We start from the raw sequence: 22448 nt of genomic DNA on the forward strand, positions 1-22448 counted from the left end.
GGGTCTAAAGGCCTCCCACAACCCCCACTTCATCCCCTAGCCATTCCCCCCTGCCCCTCAACCTGTTCCAAAAGACACCCTAAGGCCATTGGTTTAATCTTTTATTTGGAACAAAGGAAAAAATGACTGACACCAGTTTAGCCTTTGAGTGTGCAGAGCTCTGCCCTCCCTCCCACCCCTCAGCCCCAAATCCAAGATTTCATAGCCCTAACACCCACCCAAGCAGCTTCCCTCACACATGCCCTTTGTTTTCTTCCTCTTCTATGGTTCCTTAGGGAAAGGAGCCTTCTTTAGGGATGAAAAGCTAACTACAGCCCAGTCCGGCCTCCAGCAGCCCAGGGTCAGCTCAGCCTCCACTGGAGGCGAGGGAGGAGGGCAAAGGGCATGGGAGAGGTAGGGCTGCCCTCCAGGAGCCGTCCCCTTCCCTAGGAGCCAGTCAGAATTGGGGAGGAAGGCAGAGGGGTCCTAGGGAGCTGTCACATAGAGGAATAGGGGCTGGGAGTGGGGATGACAAGAAGTACAAATAAAGAGAAAGTTTGGGGAGATGGATAACAAGCTCAGCTGTGTCAGTGATGTGGAGGGGAGGTATGGTGGGGGACCAGCCATGGCCCTATCCAACCCCAGGCTCCACCGGCCCCAAATTGGCTTTGCAAATCCAAACATTTTAAGGAAGTGGTTTAGGGATGGAAGAGAAACACGGTAGAGGTCTGTGCTGTGGATTTTCATCTAGGGTGGTGGGAACACCAGAGATGTCTCCTCTGCCATTGTTTTAGTTGGCTCCTGGACCTCATCCCAGCAGAGGGAGGGTGACTGTCAGCAGGTCAGTCCCACCGCCACTGTCCCCCTCGCAGTGGGCCTCTGTGTCTCAGGCCTGGCCAGGCTCCCTGCCCCTCAGAGCTCCTCGTGGACCCGCTCCTCGTCCTCATCTGACTTCAGCTTGAGCTCGTCGACTGTGATCTTGCCGTCCTGGTTGCGGTCCTGGTTCTGGAACATGTCTCCTATGGTTTTCTCAGGGTCCTGCCCAGGCATGAGGCGTCCTTTGCCCTCACTCACTTGAGCCTTGATGAAGGTGGAGAACTGGGGGAGGGGAGAGCCGGGGGAGCGGGCAGTGAGGGTCATGGCCTTGGGAGGGGCCCCGGGTGGAGGCCAGTGAGTGCTTTCTTTTTCTTCTTTTTTCCCAGGCTCCCCCGCACCCTGTAACTCAGGAAGGGCTGGGAAAGGCACTGGTGCTGGGGTCCTGGTGGGGGCTGGGGTGGAGGCGTGGCATGGGGATAGTCTGTGACTGCTCTCAGGTAGGGAACAGCCTGCATGTGTGCCCAGGAAAAAGCAGGGACAAGGAGCCTGAGGCGTGGGACTCAGCGCAGGCAGGAGCACCAGGGCGGGTGGGCAGTCTGGACGGGGGACGTCTTCTTCCTTGATGCTTCCTGGGTGCGGGGATTGCGTGGGCATGGCTATTAGGACTGAACCTTCACCCACCTCCTCCGGAGGGACCTCGCCATCCTTGTTGAGGTCCATGTCTTCAAACAGATTGGCAGGAGGGTCCTCGTGCCACACAAACAGGTAGCCTGTGGGCAGCCCATCCTCCCGGGACACCAGCTCCACCTCAAACAGCAGCACAGCACTGCCTGGGACTCCCCGGGCTGGAGGGAGGGCAGGAGAGAAGGGAGGGGTCCTAGTCAGGCCAGGGTCTAGGCCTGGCTTCACTGTTTCCCAGCCCACAGGCCAGTTTCCCCTCCTGGGGCTGGGCTGGAGAGTGGGGCATGGGATGTTTAAGGAGGCATCCTGAAGGCATTCCTGACTCCTCCCACCAGCCATCAGACCCACAATGGGCAGGAGCAAAAGGGACAGATGCCAGTCAGATTACGGTCTCGGGCCGGGCGCAGTGGCTCATGATTATAATCCCAGCACTTTGGGAGGCCAAGGCGGGTGGATCACTTGAGGTCAGGAGTTCAAGACCAGCCTGACCAACATGGCAAAACCCTGTCTCTACTAAAAATACAAAAATTAGCTGGGCACGGTGGCAGGTGCCTGTAATCCCAGCTACTCGGGAGGCTGAGGCAGGAGAATCACTTGAACCTGGGAAGTGGAGGTTGCAGTGAGCTGAGAGCACACCACTGCACTCCAACCTGGGTGACAGAGTCAGACTCCATCTCAAAAAAAAAAAAAAAAAAAAAAAAAAGATTATGGTCTCAGCCCCTCACCTCCACTCTCCCCGTGGGCCAGGTGCGGGGGCACGATGAGCTGCCGCCTCTCTCCCACACACATGCCCTGCAGGCCCGTGTCCAGGCCTTCGATCACCTTGTTGGCCCCGAGAGTCGCCTCCTGGGGGGCCCCGTAGTCATGCCTGGGGGAGAGCAGATGCCCAGGTCAGCAGCCACCCTGTCCCCTGCCAGCGCACACCCCTCTCCCTCTGAGGTGGGCCCAGAACAAGCCCTCAGTTCCGGAGTTACTCCCACTGGTGACTTGGGCCACGCAGCAGAGTGCAGGGGCCCAGCTGTGCAGACGTGGGGTTCCCTTCTCATCTTGCCTCTGCCCCCTAAAGTGTGGCCTCGAGGGCTCATGGCTCCCTGCGTCAGTTTCCCCTCTGTGAAATAGAAAGAGCAGTTCTCCCCCAAATGTTGGCTTCACCTTCCCTTCCCCTGCGAAGCAGAGAATTTCATCTCCTCGACATGCTCCGAGATGGGGACTTACAGAAGCAGCAAGAGGTTGAATGCTCCCCTGGCGCTCGAGGACCAAGAGGGAGGAGCAGGCGTCGGGGGTGCACTGAGGAGGACTCCCCATGCCTGTGCCCACCCACCTGCCCAGTCCCGGCCCCACCCCGGACCCACGAGGTGAACAGCTGGGTGCCGTCCAGCAAAGAACAGTTGTAATGGTATCGAACAAAGTCCCCAAGCTTGGTGGTCTCATTGCAGGTCTCAGATGGCCGGGACAGTGTCCTGATTTCCACCACATCCGCAGGGTTGTGGAAGTCAATGACATGGACGTTGAAGATTAGCACGGCAGAGCCAGGGATCTTGTCTCCTGAGGCCAGAATGGGGGAGTGTGGTCAGCTCAGAGCAATAGGAGAGGCTACTTGAGGTCTCTCCATGGAGGTCCCTAGACCTGATACCCCTTCCCGACCCTGAGGATCCAAAGGAGGATGGGACGGGATGTTTGTCCAGAGTCAATTCTAACAAACTTTCACTGGGGCAGGGGGCAGGGGAAGGCAGCTTTCCAGTAAGAAAGCCCTTTTCCACTCACCGTCTTGCAAACTCCCAGTAACTTACCCTGCGGATCAGCATGGCTTGCCCATTTGACAGGTGAGGACACTGAGGCTCCCAGCACAGCTGGGTCCTGGGGGTATGCTGGTTCTGTTTTTCCATAACCACCCTCCCTCCCCAAACTTGGCTGCCCTTCTCCACTGCGGAAGGGGCGAAGTGGGGCGCTGCCCTGGAGGAAACCGATGGAGTCTGTGTGGCAGGAATCAGATGGGGTGACCAGATGTAAGCTGCATGCATGTTTTTGTGATGAGAGGGGCCGAGTGGTGCCTGGAATCCCACTGTGGGAGGGGGTGGCCTAGACACAATGGGCAGTTCGGAGGAGGAGCTGAGGTGGTGGCTGGGGAATGCCCCTACCAGTTCCATTCTCCCCGTAGGCGAGGTGCGGGGGGATGGTAATTCTCCGGCGTTCCCCCATGCAGGCACCCTGCAGCCCCTGGTCCATCCCGGGGATGATGTAACCCTGCCCGATATAGGTATTGTAGGTGTGGTTGCGGGAGTAGCTGCAATACAAGGCGGGAGGGCCAGGAAGGGAGTCAAAGGGGCCCTCCCCTTCCAGGCAGCTCAGAGTGACCCCCAGCTTCGTCCACGTTTCACCCAGCCCCCGCCCTCCCACCTCAAGACCCTCCTGACCTGGAATCGAAGAGGGTGCCATCCATCAAGGAGCCATTGTAGTGGTAGCGCATGAAGTCCCCGGCCCCGGCTCTGCGGACACAGCCGGGGGGGAGCTCCAGTGTCTCTAGCTGGACAGTGTCCTTCGGGTTGTGCACGTCAATCAGGAGGACGTGAAAGACCAGCGAGGCCTGTGGGGGGATCACTGTCCCTGGGGAAGGGATAGGGCTTGAACCATAAAATTGGGGAGCAAGCCGAGGCTCCTTCTTGACTCAGGAAGGCCCAGTGGGCACCATGCAAGACACTAGCCCCACTCTCCAGAGCCCTTTCCCGCCCATCAGCAGCCCTGCTTCTTGCTCCTCCAGTAAGGCCTGAGCTGGGTTTTCCCCAGGGCCACCACCGGCTCATACTGAGCCTTCGTGTGAATCAGAATAAAGCACCCCTTCTTTTTTTTTTTTTTTTGAGATGGAGTCTCGCTCTGTCACCCAGGCTGGAGTGCAGTGGCGCGATCTCGGCTCACTGCAAGCTCCGCCTCCCAGGTTCACGTCATTTTCCTGCCTCAGCCTCTCCGAGTAGCTGGGACTACAGGCGCCTGCCACCACGCCTGGCTAATTTTTTTGTATTTTTAGTAGAGACGGGGTTTCACCGTGGTCTCGATCTCCTGACCTCGTGATCCTCCTGCCTTGGCTTCCCAAAGTGCTGGGATTACAAGCGTGAGCCACCGCGCCCGGCCAAAGCACCGCTTCTTAGTAGCACCAAGGGTAGATTTCATCCCACCTTGAGTCCTTGGTTGGATGCCCTAATGCAGTATACAACCTGAGCAACTGTATGTGGAGGCCTGGTTTTTCCCTCTTCTGCGGAATTTCCCCTTGTGTCCTTGCCCACCCTCACCATAGCCTTTCTCGCCATAGGCCAAGAATGGAGGGATGATAATCTTCCTTCTCTCTCCAGGACACATGCCCAGCAGCCCCTGGTCCATGCCCTTGATCAGCCAACCAGAGCCGACGTAGGTGTCATAAGTGCCGCCCCTACTGTAGCTGCAGAAAATGAGGTGGAGGTGGGAGAGGCAGGCTGGGCCCCGGATTCCCGCTCCCCATGCCACAGTCCCCAGTGCCTCAGGGCTCCCCTCCAGCCCCTTACCTGGTGTCGAAGGAGGTGCCGTCCAGCAGGGTGCCATTGTAGTGGTAGCGGACAAAGTCGCCGTCCTGGACCATGCGGGGGCAGTGGGGCGGGCGCAGCAATGTGCTCACCTGCACGGTGTCTTCCTTGTTCCACACATCCAGCAGAACCACATCGAAGTAGAGGGTGGCATCCGGTGGAATGAGCCCCGCTGTGAGGGCGCAGCAGCGTGGAGGTCTCAGAGTTCTGCTCTGCCAACCACGATCCCAGCCAGGGCCCTGTTATTCCCCTTCCTCTCATCCCAGCACCAAGAGACCCAAACCAGGGACAGAGATGCCACTATTTTTGTTTTTTTTTTTAAGAGATAGGGGGCCGGACACAGTGGCTCATGCCTGTTATCCCAGCACCGTGGGAGGCCAAGGCAGGTGGGTGGCTTGAGCCCAGGAGTTCAAGACCAGCCTGCGCAACATGGCGAAACCCCATCTCTACTAAAAATACAAAAAATTAGCCACGTGTGGTGGTGTGCACCTGTGGTCCCAGCTATTTGGGAGGCTGAGAGGGAGGATTGCTTGAGCCCAGGAGGCTGAGGTTGCAGTCAGCCGAGATCGCACCACTAAACTCCAGCCTGTGCAACAGAGTGAGATGCTGTCTCAAAAAAAAAAAAAAAAAAAAGAAAAGAAAAAAAGATGGGGTTTTGCTCTGTCACACAGGGTGGAATTCAGTGGCATGATCATGGCTCACTGCAGCCTCCCGGGGTCAAGCAATCCTCCCACCTGAGCCTTCTGAGTAGTTGGGACTACAGGCACACACCACCACACCTGGATAATTTATTTTATTTTTTGTAGAGACGAGGTCTCACTATGTTGCCTAGGCTGGTCTGGAACTCCTGGGTTCAAGCAATCCTCCCACCTCGGCCTCCCAAAACTCTGGGACCATATATGTCAGCCACTGCCCCAGCCAGAGCTGCCACTCTTCATACTGCGTGCACAGTGTGACATTGGGCAAGTCACTCCTCAACTCCGCACTTCAGTTTTCTCACCCCAGGATCCCTGATTCCACCTCGTGGTCTCCTCCACCCCCGGCCTGTGCCCCAGCCCTTCTCACCCAGGCCGATGCTCCCATAGCCCAGGTGGGGAGGCACAATGAGGCGTCGCCGCTCGTTGACACACATGCCCATGAGGCCTCGGTCCATGCCAGTGATGAGGCGCCCCACACCCACCACGATGGCCACCAAGGTGTTGCGATCATAGCTGGGGGGGGAGGGACAGATGGGATACAGTGACCTCAGACACACACACACTGCCCATGGTGGCATAGATGCACAGGTGTGCCTGCACACACGCACACAATCCCCCCTCCCTATACCCAGGTGTGGATACGCACACACACTTCTCACCTCCTTTTCAAGTCCCCCTCCTAGGTCGGCCGTGACGCCCACCTTAAGAGAACGGACTGTTGTGAAAGGCAAGTCCCTGAGGAGGACAAGGGCTGCTATTGCCCTGGGACAGAGTTGGGTGGGATGCAAGGGCCTGATGGCTGCTACTATTTGCTGACAGCAAGTGGGGAGTGGTAGGTACAGCACGGAGGGGCAGAGGAGCATTACTATATGGGATTAAATGCTTGGCATTTTACATTCCATATCTTCTTTCTCTCCCCTGTGAGGTGGGCATTCTTGTTCTCATTTTTCTTATGAGAGCAATGGAGACTTGAGAGACTCAGTGCCTTGCCCAAGGTCACACAGCTAATATGTAGTCAGCTGAGTTCTAAAATTTGCCATTATACTATTGGCTCTCCAAGGAAAAGACGGGAGAGCAGAGGTGGGGTGGGAGCTGGTTTCACATTTTGAAAAGGCCTATTCTACAATCCTGGCTAACACAGTGAAACCCCGTCTTTACTAAAAATACAAAACATTAGCCAGGTGTGGTGGCGGGCGCCTGTAGTCCCAGTTACTCAGGAGGCTGAGGCAGGAGAATGGCGTGAACCCGGGAGGCGGAGGTTGCAATGAGCCGAAATCGCGCCCCCAGCCTGGCGACAGAGTGAGACTCCCTCTCAAAAAAAAAAAAAAAAAAAAAAGCCTATTCTAAAAGTGCCATGGCTTTTGTTTGTTTTTAGTTATACACTTTTAATTAATGTGTTTATTTTTACTTATACATATGTATTTTTGGAGATGGAGTCTCGGCTCTGTCACCCAGGCTGGAGTGCAGTGGTGCAATCGGCTCACTGCAACCTCCACCTCCCGGGTTTAAGCGATTCTCCTGCCTCTGCCTCCGAAGTAGCAGCTGGGATCACAGGCATGCACCACCATATCTGGCTAATTTTTGTATTTTTAGTAGAGAGGGCTTTCGCCATGTTGCCCAGGCTGGTCACTCTTGGCCTCAAGTGATCTGCCTGCCTGGGCCTCCCAAAGTGCTGGGATTACAGGAGTGAGCCACTGTGCCCAGTCAATTATATACACTTTTAATTTATTTTAAGTTTTCAGAAGTAAAGTGAGGATGGGAGATTTTTTTTTTTAATTGAAGGGGCCATGGGTTAAGAAAGTTTTCTGGCCGAGCGCAGGAGGCCGAGGCGGGCAGATCATGAGGTCAGGAGATGGAGACCACCCTGGCTAACATGGTGAAACCCCGTCTCTACTAAAAATACAAAAAAAATTGTGGAGGCGCCTGTAGTCCCAGCTAATCTGGAGGCTGAGGCAGGAGAATGGTGTGAACCCAGGAGGCGGAGCTTGCAGTGAGCAGAGATCGCGCTACTGCACTCCAGCCTGGGGGACAGAGCAAGACTCTGTCTCAAAAAAAAAAAAAGTTTTCTAAGTTGTGTGGGCGCGGGGGCTCACGCCTGTAATTCTAGCACTTTGGGAGGCTGAGGAGGGTGGATTGCCTGAGCTCAGAAGTTTGTGACCAGCCTGAGCAACATGGTGAAACGCCATCTCTACTAAAATATGAAAAATTAAGGCTGGGCGCCGTGGCTTACGCCTGTAATCCCAGCACTTTGGGAGGCCGAGGTGGGTGGATCACGAGGCTGGGGTGGCATGTCTGACTGTGTGACACGTAGACAGACAGGGCCTCCGCAGGGAGCCATGCCCTACCCCCAGGTCCAGCTGGCTGTCTTCTTATAATACCCGCCCGCCTTTTTCGAGACCAGTCTGGCCAACATAGTGAAACCCCTCTCTACTAAAAATACAAAAAAATTAGCCGGGTGTGGTGGCGTGCACCTGTAATCCCAGCTACTCGGGAGGCTGAGGCAGGAGAATCACGTGAACCTGGGAGGCAGAGGCGGAGGTTGCAGTGAGTTGAGATTACTCCATTGCACTCCAGCCCAGGCAACAGTGTGAGACTCTGTCTCAAAAAACAAAAACAAACAAACAAACAAAAATTAGCTGGGCGTGGTGGCATGCGCCTGTAATCACAGCTACTTGGGAGGCTGAAGCAGGAGAATTGCTTGAACCCAGGAGGCGGAGGTTGCAGTGAGCTGAGATCGCACCACTGCACTCCAGCCTGGGTGACAGAGTGAGCCTCCGGCTAAAAAACAAAAAGTTTTCCAAGCTCAACACTCATGAGCTGGGCTCCCAGAGTCCCCATCAGGGACGACAACCCTAAATCCCAACCCCTGCCTCACTCCTAGCAGTCAAGGGCTCAGGGCTGCACTTCTGGCTACTACCCTATATCTGAATTTGCCCACCAAGCAGACAGGTTTTAAGTCTGGACTGTTTCCTTCTCAGTGTTGTTATGAAGGCTTAAGCTCTGCATTAAGTTTCTACAAGTTCCACAGCATCAGGTCATACGGTTTTCCTCAGGGTCAATGTTAATGTGTGCTGAACTGGCTGGAGGACTGCCAGGCCCTGTGAGAAGCCTACGTTCATTCATCCATGTCCTTGGAGTCCTAACATCAGCCTTAGCAAGTAGGTCTTGTTTTTGTCTCCACTTTTCAGATAAGGAAAGTGATGCCTAAAGAGACAAAATTCTCTGTCCATGGTCATAGCCTGGATTTGAACCAGGGTCTTGGGACTCTTGGAGTTTGTAGGCTTACCCCAATATATGCCTGCCTCTGAAGTCATGGCCACTAATTTCCTGTGGGCTGAGTTGTGTGTTTCAGAGGAGGGTCTAAGAAACACTGACTTCTTTCAGTGTGCTGTGGGGTCTGTGTGTAACTGGGACCCTAGGTTTACCCCTGAGGCTGGCATACAGCCCTGCCCTGTCCCCGCTAACAAAAGTGGACTTGCTGGGGCAGACCAAAGGCCTGGATCAGACCAGGAGGCCACCTTACAAACCCCAAGGCTGGCAAAAATGGGCGGCCTGTGCCTCTGGCCTGGTGTACCTAAAATGGAGAGAGATGAAGGTTCCAGGAGAACCAGAGAGGGAGGAATGAAATTCCTCCAAGGAGCCCAGGGTGGCATGTCCGACTGTGTGACACGTAGACAGACAGGGCCTCCGCAGGGAGCCATGCGCTACCCCCAGGTCCAGCCGGCTGTCTTCTTATAATACCCACCAGCCTTTTTCCCTGCCCACCAGCCGCTGAAAACTCCCACCCCCTCCAAAAAAAAGTTCTATTCCCTCTTCTCTGACCACAAAGGCACTGAAAACAGTGGAACCAGAAGGGGAGTCAGGGTGGGTGGAAAGGTACGGCGTCCAGGCTGATAGACCATCCCAGGATTCTTAAGCAGCAGGGACCACTCCCTTCCCCCCAACACTGTAGATCAGAACACCCCTCTCCATCAGGTCATTAAATACAGCCCTGGTAACTACACAAGGCAGTTCACCTTGATTATCGAGTCCTTTCCGGGATGTGGAGAGCTTGTGAGAAAGAAATGGGATCCTTTGAGAAGTGAGGGTTTGGAAGTGGGGGCAGGAGGGTATCTTTGGGGAGATGGGTGTCTGGGAGGCCCCAGGGGTGCTGTCTAAGGTTAGAGTATTGGGATGCAGAGCTTAAAAGAGGCAACAAGGAAACAGGACCCCGGGTTCAGGGGACGGAGTGGTGAATCCGGGGGCGCCCAACCGGGGTTACCTTGAATCAAACTTCTTGCCATCTTCAAAAGTGCCGTTGTAGTGGTAGCGCACAAAATCCCCCATCTGCACTTCCCGGGGACAGGCCCTGGGGATGTGGTACCTCTCGATGACCACATCTTCCAGGGGGCCCCCGGCCGGGCTGGCGCGGCCCAGCCCCCTCCCCACGGCCTGCACCACCAGTAGCAGCAACTGCAGCAGGGGGAGCCGGAGGAGGCTGTGGCTGGGGGGGCCCGCGGGGAACATGGTGCCTGGAGTTGGGACCGCCGGCAGTGAGGGCGAGCGAGGGAGTCGCCACCAACCTCCTTCCCCCCGCCTCCCAGAACTGGCTCCCCCCCTTCCTGTCCTCTTTCCCTACCCCCGCCCTGGCTGGTCCACGTGGAATGGGGGCTGGGAAGACTGAGCTGGCCTGGCCGGGAGGAGCGGGGGAGGGGGTTGCAATAGGAGGAGGGGGCCAGGCTGAGTGTGTTAGAGTCTGAGGGAGGCACTACAAAGAACTCCAGGTTCCCCCTCCCCCCATCTCCATCCCTGGCTGCGAGACCTGGGGCCTGGCCAGGGAGAGAGGCTCGGGAAAGATGAGAACTCTGAGTGGACACCAAAGGAAAAAAAAAAAAGTTCAATGTCTTTTTCCGGAGCCCCCGGGTCCTAAAGCCGGGCGGAGATGAACCTTGCTTCGTTCGCGGGCACTTAGAATTCTAGTCCCCTCCAGGTGGGTGGTGAAGCCGCGGAGTGTGAGAGGCATCTCCGTGCTCATCCGTGACCCCAGCTGTACTCCAAGGGAAGGCATCTCCAGGGAAGAGCAGCTTGGTCCCGCAAAAGCTGGACTGCAAGAAGGACTTTGTGACTTGGGATGTGACGGGCACGGAGATGGAGTGGGGGGTGGTGGCAGCGCAAGGTGTGCAGGTGACAGCAGGTGTGTGCCTCCGACGTGGGCGGGGGAGACACTCGGAGGGTGCAGGAGGGCGCAGCGACGGAAGGCCCGGCTCCAGGGCTTCCCTCTCGTATGGGCAGCGCAGAGGAGGCGGCCCTCACTCAGTGTCCTGATCTCAGGCGGGGGCACTGTTTGCATGGGGAGGGGCTTCCTGGGCTTCCCATCTCTGGCGGGAAGCGCTCCCCGACTCATTCTCTACCTAGGGGACACCCCCAAGGCAGGAGCCCGGGCCGACGGAGAGGACTTAACGACACTATCGGACCCTCTGGGAAAAGAGAGGAGACGTCGTGACCCAGGCCCCGCCCCACCTTGCCGCCTCGTGCCCGGCGCTAAGACCCAGCGGGCGCGCCGCCCGCCCGGGGCCCGGCCCTGTCCCCTTCCGTCCGCGGGGCCGCCAGCTCAGCTCCGGGGAGCCGGCGGCGCGGCGGGCATGGCTCGGGTGGCGTGGGGGCTGCTGTGGTTGCTGCTGGGCAGCGCCGGGGCGCAGTACGAGAAGTACAGCTTCCGGGGCTTCCCGCCCGAGGACCTGATGCCGCTGGCCGCGGCCTACGGGCACGCTCTGGAGCAGTACGAGGGAGAGAGCTGGCGCGAGAGCGCGCGCTACCTGGAGGCGGCGCTGCGGCTGCACCGGCTCCTGCGCGACAGCGAGGCCTTCTGCCACGCCAACTGCAGCGGCCCCGCGCCCGCGCCCAAGCCCGACCCCGACGGCGGCCGCGCAGACGAGTGGGCCTGCGAGCTGCGGCTCTTCGGCCGCGTCCTGGAGCGAGCCGCCTGCCTGCGGCGCTGCAAGCGGACGCTGCCCGCCTTCCAGGTGCCCTACCCGCCGCGGCAGCTGCTGCGTGACTTCCAGAGCCGCCTGCCCTACCAGTACCTGCACTACGCGCTGTTCAAGGTGGGAGCCTGCCCCCACCCGGGGACCTGTCTCGGGCTGGGCGTCGTGGCTCCCCACAGATCGGTCGAAGGAGCGTTACCTTCACCCGAGGCACGAAGCCCGCCGTGCGCTCGGGGCCGCGAGCTCCGGTCTTGCTGACCCGCTCCCCCACCCCCTACCCCCCGACCAGGCTAACCGGCTGGAGAAGGCGGTGGCGGCGGCCTACACCTTCCTCCAGAGGAACCCGAAGCACGAGCTGACCGCCAAGTATCTCAACTACTATCGGGGGATGCTGGACGTCGCCGACGAGTCCCTCACGGACCTAGAGGCCCAGCCCTACGAGGTGGGGTGGAGGGTCAGGAGGAGGCTTGCAGAGGAGGGCTAGTAGAGGAGGGGAGATGTTGGGGGCGCCCTGACTCCCCCTGCCACGCCCCTTCCAGGCCGTGTTCCTCCGGGCTGTGAAGCTCTACAACAGCGGGGATTTCCGCAGCAGCACGGAGGACATGGAGCGGGCCTTGGCAGACTACCTGGCAGTCTTTGCCCGGTGCCTGGCCGGCTGTGAAGGGGCCCATGAGCAGGTGGACTTCAAGGACTTCTACCCGGCCATAGCAGGTATCCGCCACCCAGACCACGGTGGGCGGTCCTCTCACCCACAGGGCCCGGTAAGGCAGATGTCCCCTTCATGCACGTGGAGCACTGCGAATGCGGAGGAGCCAGCCGGGAGGAAGGCCTTGTCTGTTGAGAAAGACGCTGGGTGCAGGGGCCCCAGCTGGGAGTGTCCAAGGGGCTGGATCAGTGAGTAGAGGCAGTGACATCCCTAAAGGGTTTGGGAAGCTTGGGTTCATAGGCCTTCCAGGCAGAGGGCAGTGCAGATGCAAAGGTGCAGCGGTGAGGAGTAGCCCAGCAGGTGTGTGCAGAAAGCAGTTGATAACCAGAAATTACACCTAGTCTTGGGATCTCTAACCCTGGGGTCCCTCGAGCAGGGGCAGAAAGGACTGTACTTGGCCAGGTGTGGTGGCTCACACCTGTAATCTCAGCACTCTGGGAGGCCGAGGCAGGCAGATCACGAGGTCAGGAGTTCAAGACCAGCCTGACCAACATGGTGAAACCCCATCTCTACTGAAAGTACAAAAATTAGCTGGTCGTGGTGGTGGGCACCTGTAATCCCAGCTACTCGGGAGGCTGAGGCAGGAGAATCGCTTGAACCTGGGAGGAGGAGGTTGCATTGAGCCGAGATCGCGCCACTGCACTCCAGCCTGGTCAACAGGGCGAGACTCTGTCTCAAAAAAAAAAAAAAAAAAAGACTGTCCTTTAGCTTCTCTGTTTGGACTTCTGCCCCATTTCTGGACCTCACCTGCTGCTCTCCCAGAATGCCCTGGCTCCCTCTGGCTTGGGGTGGTGGTTGAGTGGCGGGGGTGGTGAGTCAGCCCAGCCCACAGTCATCTTCCTCACCATCACTTGTCATATAGTATGCCAAGCACTTTACAGACATTCTCTCCTGTGATTGCAACAGCAACACATTTTCTGGACAAGCAGCTTGGCTTAGTAGGCAGAGCTTGGATTTAGAGTCTTCTCCACTGGGGGGACGGAGATGTTCATTGCAATGCCAGCCTCTCACTGCTGCCTCCCACCCTCAGATCTCTTTGCAGAGTCCCTGCAGTGCAAGGTGGACTGTGAGGCCAATTTGACCCCCAATGTGGGTGGCTACTTCGTGGACAAGTTCGTGGCCACCATGTACCACTACCTGCAGTTTGCCTACTATAAGTGTGAGCCCCCTGGGTGGGCTGGCTTGGGCAGGGGACGAGGTGATAAGGGAGAGGACTGCATGGGAGCCTCCCAGAGTTGTGGGGAGCTTTCCTTCAGTATTGAGGACCCTGGGTGATAGGAGGAAAGTCTAGGGGTGGTGGGAATATGGGGAAGGCACCCTGGGAGTCTGGGGCAGGTGAGAGGCTTCTGAGTGAGAACAGACAGCAGCCTCAGGGAGAAGAAGAGGGTCTTTTGGGCAAATGACTAGACAACCAACAACTGCAGAGCACTTGACAGTTTATTTTTATTTTTGAAATGGAGTTTCACTCTTGCCCAGGCTAGAGTGCAGGGGCACGATCTCGGCTCACTGCAACCTCTGCCTCCCGGGTTCAAGTGATTCTCTTAGCCTCCTGAGTAGCTGGGATTATAGGTGCCTGCCACCACACCCAGCTAGTTTTTGTATTTTTAGTAGACATGGGGTTTCACCATGTTGGCCAGGCTGGTCTTGAACTCCTGACCTCAGGTGATCCACTGCCTCAGCCTCCCAAAGTGCTGGGATTATAGGCATGAGCCACCACGCCCGGCCAACACTTGAGAGTTTATAAGTCACTTTATCTTATGTGGTCCTTTCACCAACACCATGCAGCTGGCATTACTGGACCGATTTTTCAGATGGGGAAACTGAGGCTTATAGGGCAAGGGGCTGTTAGTCTCATGACTAATAAAAAGTGGCACCAGGACTTGTGGCTCTCCTCACTGGAGAGATCCTGGCATTCACTGGGGCTGGAATGGACAGCCTCCAGTGTTCCTGCAGCTCGGAGATGCCAAGATTCAGACAGAGCCAGGAGTCAGAGCAGAGGGGCTGAGAACCCAGGGGCCAGGAGACCCTTCCTGGGTACAGTTAGCAGAGAGGCTAAGGGCCTCTAATTCACTAGAGCCATCATTCTCCAGCTGTGTGAGCTTGAGCAATTTATCTAACCTCTCTGTGACTCAGATTTCTTGACTGTAAAATGGGGATGACAGTAATAGGTAAGCATGGCTGGGCACAGTGGTTCACACTTGTAATCTCAGCACTTTGGGAGGCCCAGGCAGGCAGATGGCTTGAGCCCAGGAGTTCGAGACCAACCTGGGCAACATGACAAGACCCCGTGTCTACAAAAAATACAAAAAGTTAGCCAGGCATGGTGGCGCGTGCCTGTAGTCCCAGCTACTAGGGAGACTGAGGTGGGAGGATTGCTTGAGCCCAGGAGGCAGAGGCTGTAGTGAGCCGAGATCACACCACTGCACTCCAACCTGGGTGACAGAACAAGACCCTGTCTCAAAACAAACAAAAACATACAAAAAATTAGATGGGTGTGGTGGTGCCTGCTTGTAATCCCAGCTACTCAGGAGGCTGAGGTGAGAGGATCACCTAAGCCTGGGAGATCAAGCTTGAGGTGACCATAATTGCACCACTGCACTCTAGCCAGGGTGATAGAGTGAGACCCTGTTTCAAAAACAATAAAAAGACAATAACAGTGAGGCTTAGATGAGTTAGTCAGGGCCTGGCATAGGGTAAGTGCCCACTACATGCTAGCTGGCATTATGCTTGGGTGGGATAAGGAGCCCATTAGGTATTCTGGAAGGTGGCTGGGTAGCAGGGGTGCTGGACTGAACTGGAAGATGGGGTTGACTCTGAAGGGGAAGTGCCAGAGCAATTCCTCACCCCTGTCCTGCTGCAGTGAATGATGTGCGCCAGGCTGCCCGCAGCGCCGCCAGCTACATGCTCTTCGACCCCAAGGACAGCGTCATGCAGCAGAACCTGGTGTATTACCGGTTCCACCGGGCTCGCTGGGGCCTGGAAGAGGAGGACTTCCAGCCCCGGGAGGTGGGCACTGCTTTCTGGGGCACTTGCTGGATATGCACTTTGTAAAAAATAAACTCCTGGCGGCCGGGCGTGGTGGCTCATGCCTGTAATCCCAGCACTTTGGGAGGCTGAGGCGGGTGGATCACGAGGTCAGGAGATCAGGACCATCCTGGCTAACATGGTGAAACCCCGTCTCTACTGAAAAGAAAAAAAAATTAGCCAGGCATGGTGTCGGACGCCTGTAGTACCAGCTACTCGGGAAGCTGAGGCAGGAGAATGGCATGAACCTGGGAGGCAGAGCTTGCAGTGAGCGGAGATCGCGCCGCTGCACTCCAGTCTGGGTGACAGAGCGAGACTCCGTCTCAAAAGAAAAATAAATAAATAAATAATAAAAAATAAACTCCTGGCTTCCATGGAAGGCAGGATGGGAAATGGAAAGAAAGAATATGAGTTGAGGTTAGAGTCCTGGCTTCAGAGCCCAGCCCCACTGCTGTGTGGTCCTGGGAAGACCATGGCCCTTTCCTAATCTATTGCCTCACCTGCAAAATGGCAGTGGTACTGCCACCTCACCAGCAGTGTCCAGACGAGGGAGGTATGAAGGTACACATCCACTCCTGCCTGCTCCCCTCCCTACCTTCATTACCCTCACTGCTGACCTTTGTCCCTCTTTCCCAGGAACACCCTAGGTAACCAACGGAGGAAATCTGTTGGAGTTGAGGGCCAGGCTGGCAAATATGGGGCACATGGTGCCACTCCTGCCTTCCTTGTCAGTGGCAGACATTGCTAATCGATTGAGGGACTCTTTGTCACCAAACCCTCAGAATCCTTAACCCAGTGTTCCAAGCAGCCACGATGATCTGATTAGCTTGTGAGCTGATACCTATTCTCCGATCCTTGAGCTAGAAGAGGGCCAGTGGGCCCAGATCCTAGGAGCCCTGGCTTCTTGCCATCTGGCAACAGGGTATGGCTCACCCCCCACCCCGTCCTTCCCTCCTTCCAGGAGGCCATGCTCTACCACAACCAGACCGCCGAGCTGCGGGAGCTGCTGGAGTTCACCCACATGTACCTGCAGTCAGATGATGAGGTGAGTGCCTCCTGCTTTCCAGGATTGGGCTGTGATGGGGACACCTTGGACCTTTTCCTGGGGCCACCAGTGTGCCAGAATTCAGCCCCAGCCCCTGGTGGTCAGCTGTCGTGAAGAAGAGAGGTTTCCCTGTTCCTTGTCTAGACTGTCCGTTCCTTCCCCAGCCTTAGTATTCTCATGTCCTCCTTCTGTACATGTCTCAATCCTGTTCCTCCCAGGCCCAGCTCACATGGTGCCTCCTCCAGGAAGCCCTTGCTGCATGCCCTGGCTCTTTGTTCTGGGCTAGCAGTGCCCACTCTGACCTGTGTGCCTCCCTGGCCACCTGTGGCCTGGACCTGGGTGATTGCAGCCCTGGTCCATCTCAGCCCTGGCCCCCTTCTCCAGCCAGTATCCAGGAGAACCGCACTGCAGGACACAGGGCCACATTATTCCCTGTTCTCCCACATCCTGCACAGAGCCTGGGCTCAGAAACTGAGTTTGAATGAACCAGTGAATGAATGAATGCAGGACCTCAGGACAGAAGGACCGTATTGTATTACATTGATTTATTTTATTTTATTTATTTTTATTTATTTATTTATTTCTGAGATGGAGTCTCGCTCTGCCGCCCAGGCTGGAGTGCAGTGGTGTCATCTCAGCTCACTGAAACCTCTGCCTCCCGGGTTCACACGATGCTCCTGCCTCAGCCTCCTGAGTAGCTGGGATTACAGGCGTGCACCACCACGCCTGGCTAATTTTTGTATTTTTAGTAGAGACAGTGTTTCACCATGTTGGTCAGGCTGGTCTCGACCTCGTGACCTCATGATCTGCCTGCCTCGGCCTCCCAAAGTGCTGGGATTACAGGCGTGAGCAGCTGCACCCGGCCCTATTAACATTGATTTCAAGTGAGGGTTTGACAGCCTTAATTTCTCTGAGGTGTTGCTGCTCAGTGCTCATTTATGTATCCTCTCCTTTGTTCATGCCCCCACGCCCCCACCCATCCAACCCCAGGGGAGGAGGGCAGAATCTACACTGTCAGCACCCAGGATGAGGAACTAGCCAGACCTGGCTCCATTACTTACCAGTTGGGTGGCCTCCAAACAAGTGTCAGGCAACCTCTCAAGCTTCTGTTTCTTCATCCATTGAATGGGGAGAATCATGCCCATCTCACATTGTTGTGGTGAGAATAACACAAGATCTGGCCGGGTATGGTAGCTCATGCCTGTAATCCCAGCAATTTGGGAGGCCGAGGCAGAGGGATCACCTGAGATCAGAAGTTCAAGACGAGCCTGGCCAACATAGTGAAACCCTATCTCTATTAAAAATACAAAAATTACTCAGGTGTGGTGGTGGGCACCTGTAATCCCAGCTACTGGGGAGGCTGAGGCAGGAGAATCGCTTGAACCATAGGCAGATGATGTAGTGAGCCGAGATCGCGCCACTGTACTCCAGCCTGGGTGACAGATTGAAACTCTGTCTCGAAAAAAGAGAAAGAATTAAGTGAGATCAAGTATTTTTTTTTTTTTTTTTTTTTGAGACAGAGTCTCGCTCTGTCGCCCATGCTGGAGTGCAGTGGCGTGATCTCGGCTCACTGCAAGCTCCGCCTCCCAGGTTCTCATGCCATTCTCCTACCTCAGCCTCCCAAGTAGCTGGGACCACAGGCGCCTGCCACCAGGCCCGGCTAATTTTTTTTGTATATTTAGTAGAGATGGGGTTTCACTGTGTTACCCCGTATGGTCTCGATCTCCTGACCTTGTGATCCACCCGCCTCGGCCTCCCAGAGTGCTGGGATTACAGGTGTGAGCCACCACACCTGGCCTCAAGTATGTATTTTTCTTTTTTTTTTTCTTGGAGACAGAATCTCACTCTGTCACCCAGGCTGGAGTGCAGTGGTGCGATCTCTGCTCACTGCAACCTCCACCTCTTGGGTTCAAGAGATCCTCCTGTCTCAGTCTCCGAGTAGCTGGGATTACAGGCATGCGCCACCATGTCCAGCCAATTTTATTTTGTATTTGTAGTAGAGACAGGGTTTCACCACGTTGGCCAGGCTGGTCTCAAACTCCTGACCTCAAGTGGTCCGCTTGACTCGGCCTCCCAAAGTGCTAGGTTTACAGGCGTGAGCCACCGCGCCTGGCTGAGATCAAGTATGTAAAGCACTTGATAAAGAGCCCGTACCTGGTAGGTGCACAGTGAATGACAGCCGAGTCTCGCTCTGTCATCCAGGCTGGAGTGCACTGGTGCAGTCTCAGCTCATTGCAACTTCCCCCTCCCAGGTTCAAGCGATTCTCCTGCCTCAGCCTCCTGAGTAGCCGGGATTACAGGTGTGTGCCACCATACCCAGCTAATTTTTGTATTTTTAGTAGAGACATGGGGTTTCACCATGTTGACCAGGCTGGTCTTGAACTCCTGACCTCAAATGATCCACTCACCTCAGCCTCCCAAAGTGCTGGGATTACAGGTGTGAGCCACCACGCCTGGCGTATGGCAGCCATTTTGACGGCTGTCTCTTATTTCCTGTGGTTTGCCAGACACCAGACTAGGGGCTGGAGTAAGTTAGTGAAAGTCATGGTCCTGGCGGGGCACGGTGGCTCACGCCTGTAATCCCAGCACTTTGGGAGGCCAAGGCGGGCGGATCACGAGGTCAGAAGATTGAGACCATCCTGGCTAACACGGTGAAACCCGGTCTCTACTAAAAATGCAAAAAATTAGCCAGGAGTGGCGGCATGCGCCTGTATTCCCAGCTGCTGGGGAGGCTGAGGCAGGAGAATGGCGTGAACCCAGGAGGCAGAGCTTGCAGTGAGCCGAGATCATGCCACTGCACTCTAGCCTGGGCAACAGAGCAGACTCCATCTCAAAAAAAAAAAAAAAAAAAAAAAGGAAATCATGGTCCCTTTCACGTGCCGCTCACAGTCTAGTGGGGGAAGCACAAACTGCTGCTGGAGAGGGCAGCACACGGCACCAGGGGAGGTCTCCAGCCCAGCCAGAGTCACCAGCAAGGGCTCAGCCTGGAACTGATGCCTGGCTTTGGAGGGATTAGTGCGGGCTACGCAGGCACAGGGGACAGCAGTAGTTCCTGGCAGGGAAACAGTATGAGCAAATATTATGCATGGACTAGCAATATTCTTGCCAGGGTCTTTATGCTTAAAAGGTGGGGCTGTGCAGGGGCGATGTTTATGCTGACACCAAATTCTACTGGTGGTGCCCTATGCAGCCACTCAGGGAGGGGCAGTTTGGGAAAAATCCTCAGGACTGTCTCATTAGATCTTGAGACTGGGGAGGGGGAGGGGCTTTGGGGACCGAGAGATGGGATGGGAAGTCCCATTGGCCAGGAAGGGAGCCCATATGGGTTTGGGCGTACTGTGACCCGGTTTCTCCCACAACCGTGGCGCTACTCTAGATGGAGCTGGAGGAGACAGAACCGCCCCTGGAGCCTGAGGATGCCCTATCTGACGCTGAGTTTGAGGGGGAGGGTGACTACGAGGAGGGCATGTATGCTGACTGGTGGCAGGAGCCGGATGCCAAGGGTGACGAGGCTGAGGCTGGTCAGTGACACGAGTCCTTGGGGGGTGGGGATGCAGCCTGGGATGGAGGTTGGGGACAGATGCATTCACCCGCTGGGCTCCGGAGCCCAGGGTGTGTGTGGGTGCCGGGGCCAATCCTCCAGGGGTCTCCAGCCTGTTGGCAACCCCTGTCCCGCTTGGGGGTGGTGGTGCAGCATCTCCCCTGGAGCTGGGACCAGCTGAGACCTGTCCGGGGAAGCCTCACCCTACCTCCCATCAGGACAGCACCTGGACACCCATTGGGAGTGGGTGGGGGAGCAACCCCAGTGCTTTCTCCTTTCCTTTTCAGAGCCAGAGCCTGAACTCGCATGAGAAGGGGACACCCCACACCCCTCAAGCTTGGGAAGCCTGGTGCCGATGGCCCCACCCTCACCAGCCTGGGCAGCAGCAAGAACTATTTATTAAAAACTTAAGATGGGCCAGGTGCGGTGGCTCACACCTGTAATCCCAGCATTTTGGGAGGCCAAGGTGGGTGGATCACTTGAGGCCAGGAGTTCAAGACCAGCCTGGCCAACATGATGAGACCTCCGTCTCTACTAAAATACATAAATTAGCCGGGTGTGGTGGCAGGTGCCTGAAATCCCAGCTACTCAAGAGGCTGAGGCAGGAGAATCGCTTGAACCTGGGAGGCAAAGGTTGCAGTGAACTGAGATTGCGCCACCGCACTCCAGCCTGGGCGACAGAGCGAGACTCCATCTTTAAAAAAAAAAAAAAAAAAAAAAAAAAAAAACAAGACGGGCCGGCACGGTGGCTCACGCCTGTAATCCCAGCACTTTGGGAGGCTGATCACTTGAGGTCAGGAGTTCAAGACCAGCCTGGCCAACATGGTGAAACCCCATCTCTACTAAAAAATACAAAAATTAGCCAGGCATGGTGGCACACACCTGTAATCGTAGCTGAGGCAGGAGAATCGCCTGAACCCAGGAGGCGGAGCTTGCAGTGAGCCGAGATCGTGCCACTGCACTCCAGCCTGGGCGACAGTGAGACTCCATCTCAAAAAAAAAAAAAAAAAAAAAACTTAAGATGGACACAGCTGACTGGGCCCCCATCCTGCCTCACCCGTGGGTGCTGCTCCCCAGACCCATCCTGCCACTTCTATGTCTCTGGACCACAGGATGGTGGTGGCATTGCAGGTTGGCAAGTGGGCTGATGGGGTCCGCCCTCCTCACTGCTGAGCTCCTCACCTGGACAGTCTCCTGGACGAGGAGTTTCCAGCTGCTGGCTGGAATCTCACGCCAAATTGCAGAGGGTCCTCCAGGGTCCTGAAGAGCACTGGACTAAGAGTCTAGTGGTTCCAGGGCCCTGACCAGTAGGTGCTCAATAAATGTTTGTTGTTGAATGAGTCATAGTACCCGTGGTCGTCTCCCCGGAGCTCAGTTGTAAGGGTACAGGTCCTTCCCTCCCTCTCTCCGCACCTGTGTCCCCTCATCTGTAAAATGTGGGGCGGAGGGGCACCATCTGGGCCCTGGCTGGTCCTCTGCACCTGGGGCTGAAGGTTGTGTGAGAGAGGACGCAGTGTGCAGATCTGCCACCAGGGGGCGGGAGAACACAGTCCTCCCCAGGCGGGAAGACGATGGTTTCAGATTTCTAAGATGGGAAGTCCTGTATTTTCCTAGTTCAGGATCACTTCCCTCGGGGAATGTGGCAAGTGTGGGAGGGGGCCAAGGACATTTGCTCCTAGTGTTTACTTTGTGGGCATTTACTGACCCAGTTTCCTTAGAGTCAGAGGGAGCTGGCCCTGCCGCTGCCCTCTATTCCCACATTCCAGAGCCGGGTTGGGGCCCCAGCTTAGCAGCCAGAGGAGCCCCAGGGATGTGGTTTGATTACTTTGGGCTTCTTGGGGTGCAGTGGGACAGCCAGATCCCTCTTGACCGATTTTACATGGGCTCCCAGGGGCAGTGGGTCCTGGTGTGCAGGGTGTGCAGGCAACGATGGTGCCTGGTGGCTACCTCCTAGCCTGGGACTCACCGCCAAACCCCCACCCCTATTCCACAGCAGGGAGGTGGGGGCAAAGGGGGTCTGTCTGGGAGGAACCCAGGGCCAAGGCCAGCCAGGTGACAGTTCTGCCCCATATTTCCAGCCTCCCGGGGGCAGGGCGGCAGAGTTGTCTTCCCACTTGAAGGTAGACTCAAGGCTGGGAAGCCAAGTTCTCACTGCCCAACCCCTACTTTCTCTCCAGATGTGCCAGGTGATCTGGCCTGGGCCCTGTCCACCTCTGTTCCTAGGAGGACTCCCTGTTCCACCCCAAGCCCCTCCCCTAGGCCTTTGATCGGGATGAGAGCTGAAAGGGCAGAGTCTGAGTCTGGAAAAAGGGCTGGGTCAAGGCTGGGGGCTCAGTGACCTCACTCCTTCCTCCCATAGGTGGGTCTTCTGGGGAAACATATCTGCAGTGGTAGCGTTTCTTGACCGCCTCCAGGTGCAGGGTGGCCCTGCCCCACCCCACCTC

The 22448-nt window shown here is 56.4% G+C and overlaps 2 protein-coding genes across 10 annotated transcripts; one reads left to right on the plus strand and one right to left on the minus strand.

The window, feature by feature from the left end:
* Positions 1–88: 88 nt before the first annotated feature.
* On the minus strand, positions 89–10571 carry FKBP10 (FKBP prolyl isomerase 10). 2 transcript variants are annotated; one of them, XM_008966458.5, is made up of 10 exons: positions 9987–10571; positions 6093–6238; positions 5010–5199; positions 4761–4906; positions 3891–4080; positions 3615–3760; positions 2829–3021; positions 2202–2344; positions 1477–1640; positions 89–1077 (listed from the first exon to the last, which is right to left on the minus strand). In XM_008966458.5, the coding sequence occupies exons 1-10, from the start codon at positions 10229–10231 to the stop codon at positions 892–894; spliced, it is 1749 nt and encodes a 582-aa protein (XP_008964706.2). In that variant the 5' UTR covers positions 10232–10571; the 3' UTR covers positions 89–891. The 2 variants fall into 2 exon arrangements, with proteins under 2 accessions (XP_008964706.2, XP_063455116.1); XM_063599046.1 differs by having other exon boundaries at positions 89–1640; positions 9987–10393.
* A 201-nt stretch (positions 10572–10772) lies between these two features.
* P3H4 (prolyl 3-hydroxylase family member 4 (inactive)) lies at positions 10773–21344 on the plus strand. Of its 8 annotated transcripts, none has more exons than XM_063599049.1 (9): positions 10773–10898; positions 11120–11808; positions 11978–12130; positions 12228–12582; positions 13425–13553; positions 15255–15400; positions 16380–16463; positions 19840–19984; positions 20292–21344. In XM_063599049.1, the coding sequence occupies exons 1-9, from the start codon at positions 10853–10855 to the stop codon at positions 20312–20314; spliced, it is 1770 nt and encodes a 589-aa protein (XP_063455119.1). In that variant the 5' UTR covers positions 10773–10852; the 3' UTR covers positions 20315–21344. The 8 variants fall into 8 exon arrangements, with proteins under 8 accessions (XP_063455119.1, XP_034797769.1, XP_034797767.1 ...); XM_034941878.3 differs by having other exon boundaries at positions 12228–12399; XM_034941876.3 differs by having other exon boundaries at positions 10897–11808; positions 12228–12399.
* The last annotated feature ends 1104 nt before the right edge of the window (positions 21345–22448 follow it).

This window comes from Pan paniscus, chromosome 19, assembly GCF_029289425.2.
Source record: "Pan paniscus chromosome 19, NHGRI_mPanPan1-v2.0_pri, whole genome shotgun sequence".
Lineage (NCBI taxonomy): Eukaryota > Metazoa > Chordata > Mammalia > Primates > Hominidae > Pan > Pan paniscus.

Excerpts from the sequence above, each read along its gene's own strand:
- FKBP10 (XM_063599046.1), bottom strand. The coding sequence starts at position 10,231 with ATGTTCCCCGCGGGCCCCCCCAGCCACAGCCTCCTCCGGCTCCCCCTG. Across the intron at positions 6,239-9,986 it reads GGCAAGAAGTTTGATTCAAG|CTATGATCGCAACACCTTGG; the intron begins GTAACCCCGGTT and ends CTCCCCCCCCAG. Across the intron at positions 3,022-3,614 it reads CTACGGGGAGAATGGAACTG|GAGACAAGATCCCTGGCTCT; the intron begins GTAGGGGCATTC and ends TTCTGGCCTCAG.
- P3H4 (XM_063599047.1), top strand. The coding sequence starts at position 11,053 with ATGGGGAGGGGCTTCCTGGGCTTCCCATCTCTGGCGGGAAGCGCTCCC. Across the intron at positions 11,809-11,977 it reads TGCACTACGCGCTGTTCAAG|GCTAACCGGCTGGAGAAGGC; the intron begins GTGGGAGCCTGC and ends CCCCCCGACCAG. Across the intron at positions 12,131-12,227 it reads TAGAGGCCCAGCCCTACGAG|GCCGTGTTCCTCCGGGCTGT; the intron begins GTGGGGTGGAGG and ends CGCCCCTTCCAG.